At 45.1% G+C, this 19,030-nt stretch overlaps 1 protein-coding gene across 1 annotated transcript in view; it reads right to left on the minus strand.

The window, feature by feature from the left end:
• The window catches only part of dnah7 (dynein, axonemal, heavy chain 7), a 616,407-nt gene that overhangs the window by 235,255 nt on the left and 362,122 nt on the right, over nucleotides 1-19,030 (minus strand). The window contains exon 41 of the mRNA XM_041200170.1: nucleotides 2,323-3,195. Within this exon, the coding sequence (XP_041056104.1) occupies nucleotides 2,323-3,195 (873 nt within the window). The remainder of the gene's footprint in view (nucleotides 1-2,322; nucleotides 3,196-19,030) is intronic.

Consider the following 19,030-nt stretch of genomic DNA (forward strand, 5'->3'; position numbering starts at 1 on the left):
TCTCTTCCCAGGGATCAATCTGGTGAACCTTCACTGTACTGCCTCTAATGCAAGAATATCCTTCCTTAAACGTGGAGACCAAATTCCACACAGTATTCCAAGTGTGGTCTCACAAAAGCCCTGTACAATTGCAGCAAGAGTTCTTTATTCCTATACTCCAAACCCCTTGCATTAAGGACCAACGTGCAATTGGCCTACTCAATTGCTTGCTGCACATGTATGCTAACTTTATGGGTAGAATTTTCGGGTCATCGGGCACGGCAGACAGGCCCAGGGGCAGCCAAGAAACGGTCCACTACCCGCGATCGGCCCCCGGCCACGGTTTCACACTGAATGGCCAGCCAGTGTGAAAGGCGTGCTGAGAACCTCAACACTGCAGGGGTGGGGGTGGGAGGAGTGCAAGCGCAAAGGTCTGCGCATGCGGATAGGAGCGTGCACTGAAAGCTCCCTGAAGGCAGTGAGCTGCCTCAGGGAGCTGAACAATTTTCAAATCAAAAATAAAGGTTTTTAAAATCTGAAAAATCCAACATGGGACTCACTCACAATAACATCAACAGAATAAAAATCCTGCTCAATAATTTATATTTATTTTTTATTTAATTGTGGAAACCTCATCCCGCCCGTGGATGAGATTTGCTAAAAAATCAAAAGGCCATCTGGCCGACTCACCCGCCCTCCAACCATAAGGTTGGACGGGCAATGGAAAATAGGATTAAATTCATTGACTAAGGGCTTAATAGGCCTCTTAATTGTTAGCGGATGTGCTGCCGACTCTCGCGCATGCCCGCCGATCAAAATATTGCGCGGGTGCATGGTGATGTTGGGACGCCCGCCCAACATTGCACACTATTTTATGCCCAATCAGGTCATGTATGCACCGGCCCACGGGGCATAAAATCCTGCCCTATGTGTTCCATGAATGAGTACATTCAAATCTCTCTGAACTTACAATCTTCATACTTCTTAAAAAATATTCTGCTTCTCTATTCTTACAACCAAAGTGAATAACCTCACATTTCTCCACATTATACTCCACCTGGTATCTTGTTACCCACTCACTTAACCTGACTATATCTCTCTGCAGCCTCTCTGTGTCCCCCTCACAGTTAACATTTCCACCTAGCTTTGTATTGTCAGCAAACTTAGACACATTACTTTCTATCTCTCGTCTAAACCATGAATATAAATTGTAAATAGATGAGGCCCCCAACACTGATCCCCATCAGTCTGCCAACTTGAATCATGGTGTTCCACATGGATCTGTGTTCAGGCCTCAATATTCACTCTATTTATTAATTACTAAAATGATGGAATAGCAAGCTACATATTCAAGTTTGCTGATGACACAAAGATAGTCTGCATTGTAAGCAGTGTAGATAAAAGCATAAAATTACAAAGAGATATTAATAATCAAGGTGAAGGGACAAAAATATAGCAAATGGGTTTCAATAAAGGTAAGTGTGAGGTTATACACTTTGGGCCTAAAAAAATAGCTTTCTAAATGGTGGTAAGTTAGAAACAATGGAGGTCCAAAGAGACTTAAAGATCCATATACGTTACTAAAATGTCATGAACAAGTACAGAAAATATTATAAAGGCTAATGGAATGTTGGTTCTCCTATCTAGGGGGATAGAATATAAAGGGGTAGAAGTTATCTAAAATCATATAAAGCCCTAATTAGATCTAATCTGTTGTACTATGTTCAGTTCTAAGCACCACAGCTTAGGGAAGGTATATTAGCCTTGAAGGGAGTGTTGCATAGATTTACCAGAATGATATCTGCACTTTAAAGGTTACATTTGAGGAGAAAGTACACAAACTATGATTGTATTCCATGGAATTTAGAATGTTAAAGGGTGTTTTGATGAAAGTTTTCAAGATATATGGGGAACTGATTGAAAGACTGGGCTGATTGAAAGAAAAAAATTATGTTATTTGGGAATCTTTGAGTAGGGGGCATAGCCCAAAAAATAGCTAGGCCTATCAGGAGTGAAATTAGGAAAACTTCTACACACAAAGTAATAGAAATTTGGAACTCTCTTCTACACATGGTAGCTGATGCTGGGTCAATTGTTAATTTTAAACCTGAGATTGAAAAGATTTTTGTTAACCAAAGGTGTTAAAGGATCTATGAGGCAAAGGGGGATATATGGAGTTAGGTCACAGATTGCCATGATCGCATTGAATGGCAGACAGAATAGGCTTGAGGAGCGAATTGGCCTACTCCTTTTTCCAACTGATTCAAAAACTTATCACACAGAGGCAGTTAATCAAATATAATTCATTTTTCATTCAAATAAACACGTGAGTGATACACTTACCTGAAACCAGTTTATGGTGCAACAGTTGACAAGTGCTGGGAACTTCCTTAGCCTGTTACGGAAAGCATCTCCAATTGGACTCATTGCTAAAACGACATGTAACTGATTACGACAGCGCTCAATAAACATGTTGAAAAGTGCCAGTGGACTTCCATCAGTCTGCTTTGATTTATCTCTTTGACGGTCAATTAGACGCATACGTTCACAAACCTCCTGTTTCTCATCCACAGCAAAGAGATTTGGTACTTCTCCTGCATTCAATAAATTGTTGACGTCTTCTAGAAATGACTCTTGTTTAATCTGAGTGTCAGTAAATAAAAAAACACCTTGCATCTCGCCTTCAGTAGCTTTTCGGAATATTTGTTTTAAATCTTCTCGCCATTCACTAGAACCATAACTCTTGGAAATTTCCACTTGAAACAGAATGTAGTCAGCCATATGTGATGCAAGCCGGGTTAGTGACTGACGACCACTGCCCCCAACTCCCACCAAAAGTGCATGGCTATGGGGCTGTTTTAAGATACGGGAAATTCGACAGACATGCTCAATTGCAAATCTGAATACAACCAGGTTCATGGGCTTTTTACTGAGGTTATTAAACTCATCCAAATGAGTTTCAACCACTTTTCGTAACTTTCTGCTATCAAAGATTTCTCTGTAGCCTTTGTCATCACCTTTCGGGTCACTGAAATCACAGAACATAAGGCTACGTAGCTCATCTTCCATCACTTTGCCATCACCATCAGCATCAAGGTGTATGAAGAGTTCATTAAAGTCCTCTTCCAACTGACTCTCCGTCACTTCTCGGAGGCAGTCAACAAGCCACGCTCGATCTCCATCATCCACCAAACGATCATAATAGACACGTAAAACCTGCATTTCAGACACAAATAAACTATAATTAATTCTGAATGTTTGTGAGAACAATAAAAATAAAAATAAAAAGGCTTGCGTTTATATGGCTCTTCTACATCTTTGTGACAGTCCAAGGCACTTTAGAAGTAACAAATTACTTTTGAAGTGTTATCCCTGTTTGCTTTTTCAGGAAAATACAGAATTTTCTATTCCAGGAAGTCAGTTGGTAAAGGATAGAACTGCAGTGAACGTCTACACACTTCATATTTGTTTGCAGCATTAGACATTAAAAGCTACATCTTCTAACCCAATAACCACAATTTTAGTTTGTGCCTATGTATACCTCTTTTAATTCAACCAGGTAGCCAATAAAGAGATACTAAGTGGCCCTTTTGAGAGGAGCAGTACAAATATAACTGTAACAAAAAAAACCCAAAACTTTAAAGGAATTTTAGCCAATCAGATTAAAGTGATATTCCGAGGGTGATGATGCACTCCAGTGTCCCTAGTTTGCCTAGTTTGTGGAAGCCCTAAAGCATACCAGCAGACACTGCAGGTTCCCTCTCCAAAGATACCTGGGTATAGACAGTTTTTTAAATTCTTCCATGGGATGTGAACGTTGCTGGCTAGGCTAACATTTATCGCCCATCCCTAGCAGAAGAGAAGCAGCCAGTCAGAACGAACAACCCTAGCGACTGCCCAACTGCCCGACCATCTTGATCAGGCCTAGGAGCAGTCCCATGAGGAGATCGTCTGCTCTGCGCACTCCTCGCTGCACTGGGCAGCCAACGATCAGGAGCGTGGGATTGAAGTGAAACCAGAAATTGAGGAGCAGCCCCATCAGATAATGAAAGAGGGGCTGCAACTTCTCAGACTCTACACTGATGTGAAACACAGACTCTTCCAGATCACAGAAATTACAGGTGGCCCGGAGTCCATGAATCAACTTAACAATTTATTATATGGAACCACAGCATGCAACACCAGCCACACCAAATGTCCTATGGATAATGAGAGGACAACTGTGCAGCAAACCTCCAACCAGTGATCACTATCTCCTCCAGATGGCAGGATAGGACACCATGTTGTGTCTGGTAAGTCGACAAGCACAAGGAAATGGAGGATGTCGCAATGATCCTGGACCAGACTCCCAAGTTTTAGTACAATCTGGTTAGGGACTAGTAACTTTTTATTTAAAGTAGACACAGTTTGAGATCCAAGGTACTTACTAAGAGAATAAACTCACAAGATTCCACAGTTTCTAAATAATCAAAATAAACTTTGCTATACACAGTTAGAAGAGTAAAACAATTTACAATATGAATCTTATACTATGGCATTCAGAATCAATATGAAGTACATGTGAATTAACAGACAAACTGTGGTTGAACATCGAATGCTGCACAATAAATGGCAGATGCGACCAAGAAAGGTCCCAGATTTCTAAGCAGCCCACCCACACTTCAGTAAATACTGTGAGTCAACCAATCTCATTGAAACTGTCTTTCTTGCAAGAGAAATCAGTCTTCACCTTTGAAGATCTAACCTCTGAATCCCCCCCAAAATAGCTTTGACTTGGACTGCCTCAATGACCACTCACCTCCCAAGGGTTTCAATCTCGTTTCCAGACACTATATTCCTCTAGATTCTCGAGTCTGTACTCCAGCACCAACTCACAAGCACAACTTCTGCTCTTCAGCTACACTGAGTAGCATTACACTGCTCCATAGGGTTACCTTTTCCCCAGTGGCCCACAGCAGGGAATCACCAACCTTCTGCTGTCTTCTCAGTTCTCCAGATCTTCTCCCATGCCCTCATTACTTGGAGGCTACCAACCACAACACTTTTATTACTTGGAGTCTCTTTCTTTGCTCCTCCTCCTGGTAGCTCCTTCCCCAGTTCTCTCTTTCTCTCGGACCTCTCTCCTTGCCCCCTCAACCTGGGTTCCCTCTCTGGGTTCCACCTTTGGGTCCTCTCCCTGTGCCCTCTCCGTGACTCCCCTCTGTGCCCTAATAATAGGGGTTTTTGCGCCATTTTCTTTTTCACACAAGTACATTGGGACCTTGTCCTCTGCCTAAAGAACTCCAAACGTTGATCTGTGCATGCACAGCTCACTCCCAATCAGCATATGCGCAGAAACTCCCAAGGCACTCTGGGATTTGTAGTTCCCAGCCTTCACCTGGGAATCAGGTAAGTCAGGATTCCTAACAGTGTGCAAGAGCAGCCCATACAAGATACTCCTTCATATAGAGCATAATGGCACAGAGGGAATTTCTGAGAGATGCTCAGGTTGAGGCTCCTGAGGGGGTGTTTGGGGCCTGGCACCAATGAGAAATTCTGTCTGAGCAGTGATCAGTTGATATGGGAATGCTCCACACACCTGGGCCACCTCGACACCTTGTGTTCAGTAAGGGTTGAGCATCACTTTTTAAGATTCTTGATGGCTTTGGCTGCAAGCTAGACACTGCCCGAGGACACACATCATGCCAGTTCTTTCAGCAACATCCAACCCACTACTCCACTATCCAATATATCTCCAGTTCTGATCATGTTGCCAATTAGATCCCTCTTTTCTGCCAGCCATATAAACCCGCATTGATGGAGGTGTGGATTCCTAAACAGTGGCTCCCAGAGGATATCTCTGACTGGAGGTGACCATATTCCAAACCTTGTTCAGTTCCTGGCAAAAGACAGGCAACTCCTGCAAGGGGGCACGGAGACACCCCAGGTTTTATAAATAGAAATTGCGTGTCACAATTGAGGCTTTGCAGCTGGCAGGAGAAACATATCACCAGTGCACACCATCTAAGAGGAGGCTTGGCGTGCATATATCTCTACAGATACATCTTTACACCTGAAGGTGTAAAGTTACCACCTGGGTGTGAGGCCATCCAATGACTGACAGTTTTCCCTAAGTGGGAGACTCAACACTGCAATAGAGACCCAGTCCACCCTTTTGTTCCAGAAGAAGTCAACTAATTTCTTCTCTTTTTGGTTACAAACTTAGGGAGAGGGATCAAAGGTGACCAAATGGTACCACAACATAGTGGCCACCAGCTGGTTTATGACCAGTTCTCAGCCCCTGTAGGACAGCATTCAGAGTGGACCTGTCCAACGCCCTAGGCCAGTGGTGACTTTGGCCTCCAGCTCTTGGCAGCAGGGCTAGGATAGCTCCCAGGTGGAGGAGGTGGGTGGTGCTTCAGGCAGAAGGCCTGAGCTCCCCTGGGAGATTTTCATCAACCACTGACCCACCAGGAGCCTAGAACATTTTTCCCAATTGATCCTGATGGAGAAGGCCTGGAGTAGACCTGCTAACACCTGCAGGTCAACGGAATACATAACCATGAGCCATCCATGAGGATCAGCAGCAATGCCTCTCCTTGTGGTGGCCTAGGCAACTACAGGGAACCAATTTAGTGCTAAAAGGGTTAATGGGGAAGTTGAATTATATGCCTAAGCCTAAGAGAAAAATACTGCAGCCTTGAGAACAATACCATCTTGTCTGACCACAGTTGTAGAATGAGCCCTGAGACATTCCACTTTGTTCTTTCTCAGGCCGAATATAATCAGGATCGTGATAAGCATTTGCATAAGCACAACATCTGTTGTGCTGGGAATGAAAATTTACTGAAATATGGATGGTCAGTTAACTTATGCAAATAAGCAGATAGGTTTGTGCAAAATTTACTGACTGGCTGTAAAAATGCTTTTAACAAGTCTGCGTGTTTACTGCTACAAAACTGTACAGTAGCTCTTTTATGTGCTGTCTCCCTTGTGCACAAGAAATTAATGGGGTTTCTACGTACGAAATGATGTCTCGGAGTGATTAATCTCCGACAGTTTCTTGGAGGTTCCGCCAAGATGACTAACCCCGAGGGTTGGGTCACGGAGCGCCAGAGTTAGGACCTCACAGTTCAAGGACTCCTCAGTCCGCGGCAGCCCGATTTGGGTTTCTGGGGTTCATTGACCCACGATCTGCCTTCATCTGCCTGTGGTTGACTCTCAGGGTAAGTCATCTATTTAAGTGTTTAGGAGATTAGTTGTCATGGTCCAGGACCGCTCTGGCCAGAATATACTCGGGGTTGGAGCCCCTGGAGTTTAGGTTTAGAATGTACTCGGGGTTGGAGCCCCAGGAGTTGGTACTGAGTGTGTGTGTGATTGCAGCTCGGGGTCCAGGACCCCTTGAGCGTGTGAGTGGACTGATTGGTGAAAGTACCAGCAGTAGATTGGGGGTCAAGGACCCGCCAAGGATTGGCCTTTTTTAGTTATTAGATAGAAAATTAGTAATATGGCATCAAAGAAACCCTAGGTTCCCCCTCCAAAGGGAACCCCAAATGCTTATATGTATGCCCATTATGGACCCAAAAGGTCCGCTACTGAATTTTCTGTAACTTAAAAAAAATGAATTGATCTAAGTTACAAGAGCTGTTTGTGCTGAAGAGAGAGAGAGAGAGAGAGGCTACCCCTAGGGGGTTAATGAGCAATTGACGAGCAGCAGCAGAGAAAATGTGAGCTTTCATCAGTTTGGAGGTCCCTATAGGTGGAGCCTTCAAGATCCCTTTATTCCCCCCACTGCTACTTGAAGCTTCGTTTAGAGTTAAGTTCAATATTATAGGAATATAAACACATACCTTTATATGTGTGTTTGTTTGTGTGCAAGGAAGCATTTGTATGTGAGCCTTAATGTGTTTTCTTCCATGAATTATCTTTTGTGTGTGTAGTTGCGCACTTTAGCCCCATATTAGATTAAAGGAAAAGTTTATTCAAGCATTCCAAAGTTTTGAGTATAAGGTTTGAGTTGAGATTTCTGGCAAAAATCGTAATTTGAAGGTAGTGTGAAGATAAAACAGGGCTTGCCTTTGTTTGAGATGAACCAACCTTTGTACCACCCCCTTGTAGACTAATAAGGAATAACCCTCATCATCAGCTTCCAAGCTGATTGGGATTAATACAAGTGAGTTCGTATTCTAAAATTCTGAGAAAAAAAATTACTTGAAATTCAAAGGTTTCTAGAAAAACCAAAAGACATAGATACAAGGTCTAGGTGATTCCAACTGATAAAAAGGGGTTTCTTTTGAAGAGATGAATTAAATATTAAAGGAAATCTGCATCCCAACAGCACTGTAATTTGAATTTGGGACAATCTTGAGATGTAAAATGCAGTGTAATTTAACAGGTTACTTTGAATAACGAGGATGTTATCTAAGATAAAGAATGTGTCGATAAACATATGGAAATTATAACTTGGATGCAAATATTACACATGAAAAAGAGGTTGTTTTAATTTTGATAGTTTAAGTTACAGTCCTTACAAAGTTTAAAAATTTGAGGTTTGGTTCCTGATAATTTCTCAAAAGGGAATTTTCATTTTAAAAGGTTTGACAACAATTGGCACTAATTCAAATGCTGTAAGTTTTTGTATTTGTAAAATCTGTTCCCAAAATATGAAGCTAAGCTCAAGACCTTGACAAAGTTTGGTAGAAATCTAATTTTTCGCCGAGTTAATGAATCTGGGATAATTCTAAAAGGAAAGGGTCAGGCACAATTTAGTGGGTTACTTTTGAGACAATAAAATGTTTGAGAAGAAGATAAGGAAGCAAAACATGTCAATACCTGATTTCTGTTTTTAAAACTGTTATGAGAATATTTTATTTATTTTAAAGTCTCTCCAGGCAACCTGAACAAGATAAGATGGTAGCCGTTGCATGTGTAAAATGGTATGAGGCAAGTAGGAGAATGTGTTAGGGAAAGAGGACATAATGTACAAACTGTTTTAAGGGAAATGAATTTGATAATCTGGCCATCAGCTGAGGCATTGGAACTGCACAGGCGGAGATAAGCAAAGATCTAGAGGCAGAGATCCTCGTTGACAATAGAGAAACTGAACTCAAGAGAATCTTAGGATGATCATGGTCAGGGAAAAAAAAACTTAGAGGTAAAACTATGTGGAATCTGTAGTTCAGGAATTGAAATGTAAGGAGAAATAATACTTAACAACAATTTACCACAAGATGGATACAGTTAAAGAGAAAGCTAAAAAAAAGGCTAAATAGATGTATTACTGATTATATTAATGTGCCTGTGAGCTACAAAAATTAAGACCACAGGATTAACAGCTTGATGACAGGCAGAGTTAAGCAGTTCCCAGAGAGAACCATCACTGGAAGTGAAGATACTGAGCCATTGAAAGATAGGATAAGAAGGTGCATTGTAGAGTTGTTTAAGGAATTGAGGTCTGACATGAGACAGCAGCAGGAGACAGTAAACTGGAAGGAGGGGGGTGCCTACCCGGATGGATTCGGATCAGGGAACTCATTTCACAGGGAGAGTCATTAAAGAAGTGTGTAATCTTATAGAGATTAAACAGAAATTCCATATTCCTTACCAACCCCAGAGTCCAGGGATGGTGGAAAGGATGAACTGAACTTTAAACACATCTATAGCCTAAGCAATTCAAGAGACAGGCAACAGCTGGGCCACAATATTGCCCAGCATTCTGAGACGCCTTAGGGCAACACCAAATAGGACTACCAGGTTCACTGCATTGAACTGATAACAGGAAGGGCCATGCAATTCCCTGAAGACATTTTAGTGGGAGGAGGAAATGTAGGGTCACTGAAAGGAAAAATATGGACTATGTAAGGGAATTAAGTAAGCAATTGCATGAGTTAAGGAAGGAAGTCAGAGACCGACAGGTAATTAAGGATATGGAAAGAGGCAAATCCAAAGAGCAACAATGGACCAAGTGGGGAATAAGGTGATGGTCAAGGTGAGCTCGGAGTGAACAGGTATGAACCATACGAGGTAATTATGACAGGTGATACATGTGCACTTGTAAATATGAAAACGGGAAGTAAATGGAGGCATTACACACAGTTAAAGATACATGATAATTGACCAAGTGGTAACCCAGAGAACGGGAGTCGATGTTAATGTCTCCACAGATCTACGATCCTGGTCGTGGGCGTATCAGCACTGGCAACAAGGTCGGGGATCATCACTGCTCATCCCGCATCACAGGAGGAATTTTGGTACAGCACGGACAGTGCCGAATGTGACATGCAAAGGGGAATGCAAAATCTAAAAGTAGGAGAACAAGTGCTTTCAAATTGTAGTAAGGGTTTGCTTCAGGTCGGGCATGGGAGGTCCGCCACTACCCAGCCACTTTCTACTTCTACTTCCACAGTCCAAATAGAGATAATTGAAGCCCTCCAATCCACACTGACTGACCCATCTTGTCTGACTATACATCCAGGACCGACGAATGGTTTGGCACTGGTTAATCAGAAGTTTTGTATGATAAAGTACACCATGAGCTAGTACCCGTAGTCTTGAATGTATCCAGTGTCGTCCTGCCCCAATGGTGCTCAACCCATACCCAATCACTCTAAGTGGCTCTGACGAGCCAATTGGTGACTGGAGCAGTTCAGTTCAATGGCAAGATGCTATCAGGCTTGGGAGGGAACTGCATTAAACGCAGCCTGATAAATGATACTGCTACGATATTCAATATAGGGACATCAGTGGTTAATTCAGAACCTGGCAACTGTTGACTAGAAGGTCTGTACCCTGAGCTTTAAGCTCAAGGAGATTCTAGAGCGGGGACAGGGAATTCATAACACCCAAATAAATACAGACCAGGACATGACACAGTTAATCCAAAGCCTAGCTCCCGTGCTCGAAAGTCATCTGGGGACTATCAATAAATTAATTGAAATAAAGAAAGATATTTTAGACGAAGCGAGCAGAAATGATGTATGCAGCACCTATGGATCTTGGGCACTGGAACAAGCCCAAGAAAATTTAAGACAGATTAATGAAGGGGTAGTCCCTTTATGGGTAACTAATGAGCATTTATTGAATATCTCCCGACACAAGAATCATGACTTGACCGGTTGCCAGCTCAGAGGTTTGACACACATTTATAGAACGAATGTTGAATGTATAGTGAATAGTAATATGCTAATAGGCATTGTATTAGTAATAGCTGTCATACATATGTCAACACCCGGCAGTACATTATATGGAGTAGAAAATATTGGGGCAAAGGGGGGATGAACAGAATGGCACAGCAGATCTGGGTTGCGCCATGGCAGCTAAAATACTTCACAATGTCTGCTTTGTCAATGACATAACCCAGGCAAGACACCCACAGTCACTGCTGGTACCAGCCATGGGGCCCGTTTCCACACCTACAAATGGACTTTATACAAATGCCTAAATGAATGGGATATAATTATGTTTTAGTTATAGTATGTTTGTTCTCGTGATGGGTGGAGGCGTATCCCACCCGAGGAAATGATGCTGTTATTGTTGTAAAATTGTTGTTACGTGAATACATACCCAGGTTTGGGATACCAGAGATTTTATCAAGTGATAATGGGCCTCATTTTACCGCTAAAGTGATAAAGGAACTGCTAAAAGGCCTTACAATGCAACCATCACCTTTCCTGCCCATACCACCCCCAGTCTACTGGGGCGGTGGAAAGAAAAAAAACTCAGAAAAAGCCCACCATTGAAGACTGCCATCAATACCAGCCCGGGGACCAAGTCCTGGTAAAGATCTTTAGGAGAAAGAACTGTTTGGAACCTCGATGGGAGGGACCTTTCCAAGTCCTGCTCACCACCCATACGGCCGTGAAGGTTGAAGGACGACACTTGTGCATCGCATGTCAAGCGGACGCTTACCTCGGACAGAAGTGCTTGTGCAAGAACTTTAACTGAGCCGTCAGAATGTTGACTCTGATTTGGATCCTGTCCTGCGTGGTCCTTGCGGGGGCATGGACTACCAATTCTGAGGTTCAACAAATGCAGGCCGTAGCCTCGCAAGTTAATCAGACTAAATGTAGGATTTGTACTCACTTTCCTGTTAATTCCTCCTCCTCAGAGATGCATTTTTTGGCTTTCCCCTTAGATTCTACATGGTCCCTAGATAATACAGGGGCTCTCGTTCATCGAACACCCATTTGGAGACAGGAGCCCACCTTTGTGGTTGTTAAGGGGCCGGCCTGGCTATGTGTCAGGAGAAATTATACCAAGTGTAATACTTGGGTGGGCGAATTGCCATTGGGTTCCTGTGCATACCTAGCTGATTATAACTACCAGGAGGGCCGATTTTGGTTCCACAACTAGTCTGGCCCTATGACCACCTTTTGGGAGTGCAATGCCAATGAGACGGTGTGTCTTTCGCAGGTCCCAAGATCTGAGGTCTCACATATTTTAACGTGGGTGGGTGTGATTGCCAAGATCTTACAATCTCACCTCAAAATAATTCACCTCCGCTTGGACCTCTAATGGCTGCTACACTGAAGAATGTGGACCTTGCAATTACAAAAATCAGTCCGGTTGCCCCGACTTGCTGGCCCTGCGAGCGTTTCAGCTCAGTCAGACCTGCCGCATCCGCTCTGTCTGCCGACTGCAGAACCTCCAAAGTCCTGACGGCAAGCCAGTTATCTATTTCCTCCCTCTCCTCAGGAATTAGGACCCCACTGAGGATGAAGCCCGGTGACTAGGATACATAGAACTTGGCTAAGGGTGGTGGATTGTCCTTTTAGGACAAAAAGGGGGAAGTGTGGTGGCCTAGGCAACTACAAGGAACCCATTTAGTGCTAAAAGGGTTAATGGGGAAGTGCAAAATTTACTGATTGGCTGTAAAAATGCTTTTAACAAGTCTGCGTGTATTCTGCTGCAAGACTGTACAGTAGCTTTTTTGTGTGCTGTCTCCCTTATGCACAAGTAATAGATGGGGTTTCTACGTACAAAATGATGCCTCGGTGTGATTAATCTCCGACATCCTCACCATCCAGCAATGACTGTTCTCCAGAAAGCTAGTTGGTGAAAGATATACTGGAGTCACCTTTACACACTTTTATATTTATTTACAGATTTGCATATGTCATGAAGCTATTAATGTATATAATATTATTGGAAAATATTTTTCTTTTAAAATAGAGGTTTAGTCTGTGGGTGTGTCTTAGCTGGATTAAAGCCAGCTAATCTGGGTGCTTTGATGTGTACTAGTTTTGAGATGTAAACAGAGAGGTAGAGTGCATTTGCATTTTTTGAATAGAACATTCAAGAGGTGAGGTGAAAACTACCACCTAGCTAGCAGATACTAAGCAATATGTTTATATTACTAATAAAATTGGTATTATGAAAGGGGTTTTATTGTTAGAAAATGCTGGTGATACAATGAGAATTTACATTCAATGGCTGTACTAGGTAATAACAAGACAACCGTTTTGTGTGGACAGAGGAGAGACAATGTGAGATCAAAAGCAGCTGTAAGCCTCCAACTGTCTCCACAGGAACCAAAGTGAAAAGAACCTCATATTGAATTCATAAGATGAAAATGCTTTGCCTGGTGTCTGGTTATGTCTATGGACTGAATTTTCTGGTTGGCGGTGGCGGGGGGTGCGGAGCAGGAGCGGGCTTGGGTGGGCACAGACCCAATCGCGTCCGTGCCATCATTATACGCAGGCAGGCCAATTAAAGCCCGCCCAGCGTAATGTGCAACTCCCAAGGATAGTGAGAGTGGGCAGGTGGTGGCGGGAGTGCATTGTTCGCCGGGTCCAATGGCAACCTGGCGGCCTGTTTATATGAAGCGCTGGCAACCTTTGCAAAGCCGCTGACAATGGCAAGTGGAAGGGCTCACCAGAGGGCTTCTGGTGAACAGGCCAGTCCGGAGGGTAGGCCAGCGGAGCAGGCCAGGCTGGAGGGTAAGACGGGGGAACCAGTGTGCACCTTGTTTTTCAGATGACTGACTTTCTGCCCTCTCGAGGAGGTGGCAGCACAGCGGGATGTGCTGGTTCTCCAGGATGGGAGGAGGAGGCCCCCCCCCACCCCATATGACGAAACATGCCTGGGAGGAGGTGGCGGAGGTGCTGAGCTCTCGCGTTGTGGTGCAGCACACCTGGATCCAGTGTTGCAAGCGCTTCAACAACTTGTTGCACCCTGGCAGGGTGAGTACCATGTTGGCATTGGTCATGTAACCCAATAAGTTGGCTTACCCCGCTGCTGCCCCCAAACCCCAAGTCTGAGTGTAATGACTGCATTGAATCATTGACGGCATTTGTCCTTTGCCGGTTGGGCCAGGAGATATTGCCCAGACTGACCTCAGCCTGTGAGGGTGATGAAGAGATGTGTTTTGCCCTTGCAGCATGTGTTACATTGAGTCCCACATGACTGGTTTGGGGGCAACCTGGAGGAGCTGCACCTAGGTGCTGTGTTTGAACTCCAGGACCTGTCCAAGTCAGGGTGATGACATGCTGGGAGGGGAGCTTCAAGGTGGCGTGGCAACGAACCATCTGCTGCGCTCTGCGCTCTGTGTGCTTGTGCCTCCTTGCTATGGAACGTTATACCGTGTGATACCTAATGTGAAAAAGGCAGCATGCGTCCAAGGGGAGGGGTTGGGAGGTGGGGAGCAGGCCTAGCGTCTTTGTGTGAGTGTTCGACAGCAGCGGGGTAAGGAGGCACTGGAGCCCTGAAATGTCCCACTCTGGTTGGGATGGGCTGTGCACGAAGAGAGTTCATGTGCAATTTGCACTAATCAATGCTGGTCTTTCACTTTCAGGCGAAGAATGCTCATAACGCAGCTGAGTGTGCAAGTGGTGGCAGCAAGTTGCAGATCGCCATTCTTAGCCCACTTCGAACAGGAGGCCCTGGATCTGGAAAGGCGCCATGCGTCCAGGTCTGCTGGTGTCGGTGAGGCTGGGGTGCCGCGGCCAGGTGTTTATGCCCAACAGCGAGGTCATTATTGTTCTCCCAACAGCTATAGCACTGCTGAATGTTAATTGATTTAATTTTTCTGCATGGCTTGACCATTGGTTATGGAAGGATGAGTGCATAATGATCCAGGGCACAGGATTGCACTTTGTCATTGTCCCCACGTTAGCTGTCCTTGTTCTTCCTTTCAGCATCATTGGAGCAGGGTCGTGAGGAGGAGCAGCAGAGGCCCCCTCTCACACCTGAGGAGCCTGAAGGCTCACCAGCATCGCACCATTTCCCAGCTCGGTGCCCATCCATCCATGGTGAGCAGGGAGTTCTGAAGCAACCTTATATCAGTACAACAACTGCCTGGCGTCTCTGCGGGCACCTCTCAGGGCACTCCAGGTGAGGGCAACAGCTCCTCCACCCCTCTCCCAGTGACCATAGCATCCGGTGAGGCTGCGACGACTGGGGAGGTGCCAGCTGTGGAACTGGTCGCTCCCTCCCAGGCGGGGCCAGCACAGGCTCCACGGGCCGGAGGACGACCACCAAGGTCATCGAGGCCAATAGGACAGCAGAGTCAGCAGGCTGTCTCAGATGCCACTCTGAGCAATGGGGCAGCACCAAGACGTAGCACCCGGAAACGAAATGCTAAAGCACCTTATTAGGCCCACCACGGGTTTTTCAGTGGTGCTTTTGTGTTGGCCCAGTATTTATGCCCAATAGCCTGAGGTCCTTATGACTTGTTTTAATTTGTAACACTATTGTATATTTTTTGGAATAAGTTGGTTTGCTTGACATATTAAATTCAGATATGTCACCATGGCTGAATGTAGATGGTTTCCAAAACTGTAATGATTGCTTTGTGGGACATTCAGCTTTATTAACAACGCCCTTAGTAATTGTTCCTAATCTGGCAGATTTTGCACTTAGATGTCGAGTATCGAGCCTACAGCCCAGGCTTGTTCTGGCGGTCCACCTGTGCTGTGCTACCTGAAGGTTCGTTGGATTAAAGTCTCCCGGGTGTTCCGTCAGCATCTACCCCCTCAGCATTTCCCTGTGCATGCTCATCCTTGGACTCACTGCTGGGCTCATCGTGTGCAGCTGCTGCCATTGTGTTGATGGCTTCATTGTCCACTGCGGTCCCCTTTCCAGCACAAGATTGTGGAGAGCGCAGCATGCAACCACTATCACTGAGACACAACTTGGGGGGGTATTTGGGGGTGCACTCCCTGAGTGGTCCAGACATCAGAAGCGCATCTTGAGAAGATTAATCGTTCTCTTCACCACAGCCCTTGTGGAGCCGTGGCTCCTATTGTACCACTGGTCAGCTTCTGTTCTTGGATGGCAGAGAGGCGTCATAAACTACCTTCTGAGGGAAAGCCCTTGTCAACCAGCAGCCATCCATCCAGCCGGGCTGGAGCACTGAAGAGCCCTGGCACCTGGGAGTATCTGCGGATGTAAGTATTGTGGGATCTGCCTGGGTACCTTGCACAGACTTGTAAAATCAGCATCCTATCGCTTCAGACCTCCCTGCTCACCATGGATGGATGGGTGGTGAGCTGGGAAAGGGTGTGACGCTGGTGAGACTTCAGGCCCCTCAGGTGTGAGAGGGGCCCTCCGCTGCTCCTCCTCACGACCCTGCTCCGATGATGCTGAAAGGAAGAACAAGGACAGTGGATGCTATCATGTGATCACACCATCTGCATGTTCATGGAGTGGAAGCTCTTCCTGTTGATGAAGACACTGGGCTCACCTGCTGGCGCCTTGATGACCACCCGTGTGCAATCTATTGTACCCTGGACGCAGGGGAAGCCAGCAAAGGTCGTGAAGCCTCTGGTTCGCTGTGCCTGACTTGCCTGGTCCCAAAGGTAGAGAACGAAGGTGAAAATGCACCTGAACAGAACGTCTGTAACCTGCTTGACACAAATGTGGACAGCTGATTGGGAGACACCGCAAAAATCACCCACCAAGCCCTGGAAGGAGCCAGAGGCATAGAAGTTGAGGGCAGCTTTGACTTTCAGAGCCACAGGCATGGGGTGTCCACCCACACAGTTAGCGGAGATCTCAGGCCCAATCATCTGACAGATATAGTTGAGAGACGGAGCCTCCTTCGGCACTGCATCTCAGTCATATTGAGGTGGCTGCTTTGCCACCTGTAAACCCTGGCAGCAGGATTCCGGTGTCATCTGCGGCTCCTTCCGTCTTGGACTACCTCTTGGCCCTGCACCCCTTGTGCCTGCGCCTGTCCTCCCAAAGGTGACTCCCCTGGAGGCTGAACGTGCACTCCTGGCCTCTCTCCCCTTCTAGACCTCCCTTCCTCCTCAGAAGAACTGCCTCCAGTGGACAGTTCAGCTCCCATTCCCAGGCTAAGGGAAGGCTTCCTGAAACCTGCAGGCCCAGAAAAGATTGCTCATTGTAGATGCCGACCTGAAGGTTAAAAGTCCAGAAAAAGCAGCTGGTATGTGTTTTGAAGTACTGCAAATCACACAGGCAAGTTTCAAAAACTTTCGAAAACAAATACTTGACAGTGCACACTTGCGACCCCACTGAGCCCTCTTAACCTGCCTGTGGATGAGGTTAATACAAATGTGTCCTACCCACCTGCCCGTTGCGCCCATGTACCGACCCGAAAATTGCACGAGCGCCGAAAAATCGGTGTCGATTGGTGGGTCAAGGGCCTTAAGTGGCCCGTTAATTAATAGCTGGCACGCATCGGACATCATCACGCGTCCGCCCAGCGAAATAACACAATGGTGCACCGTGATGTCGGGACACTCGCCCGTCGTCACAGCGCATCATTTTACGTGCGGACATGCGGGGCCCTCCCTCGCATGCCAATGGGAAAATTCTGCCCTATGGGTTGCTGTTGCCTTAATGGCGATTAGTTTAGGAATTTGTTAAAAGTTGTGATTCATAGTAATTCGTAGCCACGTGTATATATTTAACTTGTGTAAATTAATAAAATGTTTAATCTAGCTTAATATAAAATCTCCCAAGAACTGGTGGTATGATTCTTGAATTTAGAGTTGCATATCAAACATAACACAAAATTATAGTTATGACAGTTGTTTAAAGTTTCCCTCTGGGATTTTCTTTTAAATAACTCAGCTTTACCAACTGCTCGGTCATAAGAGCACATTGCAAACATACATCCCTTAACCCAACAACCACAGTTTATGGCTATTTATACATCTTTTGAAGTAACCTTTAACAACTAAGTACCCCATTTGAAAGGGGCACCTCTAACCCATTGCAACAAAAACCCAAGGCTTTAAAGGAAACTTAAATCAAAATAAATAATATTCCTGGGGCAGATGATGCACTCCTGTCATTCCTCGTGTCCACTGATCACAGAAGGCCTTGAGCATACTGGTGGACACTGGGCACAAACATAACCACAGAAAAGAGTCAGGCTGTCAGACCTAATGACTCCCTCGAACGCCTGCTGCCTGGACCTGGTGAGGATCACCTTGGCCAGGCCCAGGAGGAGTCCTGCAAGGAGATCCCCTGATCTGCACATGCCCATCTGTAATGCGTGGCCAAAGATCCAGAGCCTGGGATTGAAATGATACCAGAAATTGAGGGGCAGCCCCTTCAGATAATGGAACAAGGGCTGCAACCTCTCACACTCTACACAGATGTGAAACATAGTCTTCTCCAGATTGCAGAAATTACTGACAGTCTGGGGGGTCTGTGAATCGACTTAACTATCAATTGCACAGGTCTGCTGGATGCAACACCCTCCAAGCCAAATCTCCCAGGACTCCTGTGTCTATTTATAGTGAATGCCCAGTTACTACCCACTATATACATGCACATTAACATGAGAAATATACAATTAATATAGTGGCCAATTGAGCAGTTATTGGCTATTCACAGCTATTGTGGGCATGAGCCTGTAGAGTTACATAGGTGCCATTAATGATGGCCTGGACTTTGAGCAATCCTACCATTTGAAAACGATAGCATTCTTTCTCTTATACTGTTGCTAGCTGTCCTGGGAAATGTGACAAAGATCTCTGCTCTAGTAAGGAAATCATCAATCATTTACTTTACATACCTATCCACTGCTTTTTAACTCATATTTCTGGTGTCACTAGTGGCATGCTGGAATGAGATTCAGGCATTAGAGTTGGTTGCTGTA

The sequence above is a fragment of the Carcharodon carcharias genome, chromosome 12 (genome assembly GCF_017639515.1).
Source record: "Carcharodon carcharias isolate sCarCar2 chromosome 12, sCarCar2.pri, whole genome shotgun sequence".
NCBI classification, from domain to species: Eukaryota; Metazoa; Chordata; class Chondrichthyes; order Lamniformes; family Lamnidae; genus Carcharodon; species Carcharodon carcharias.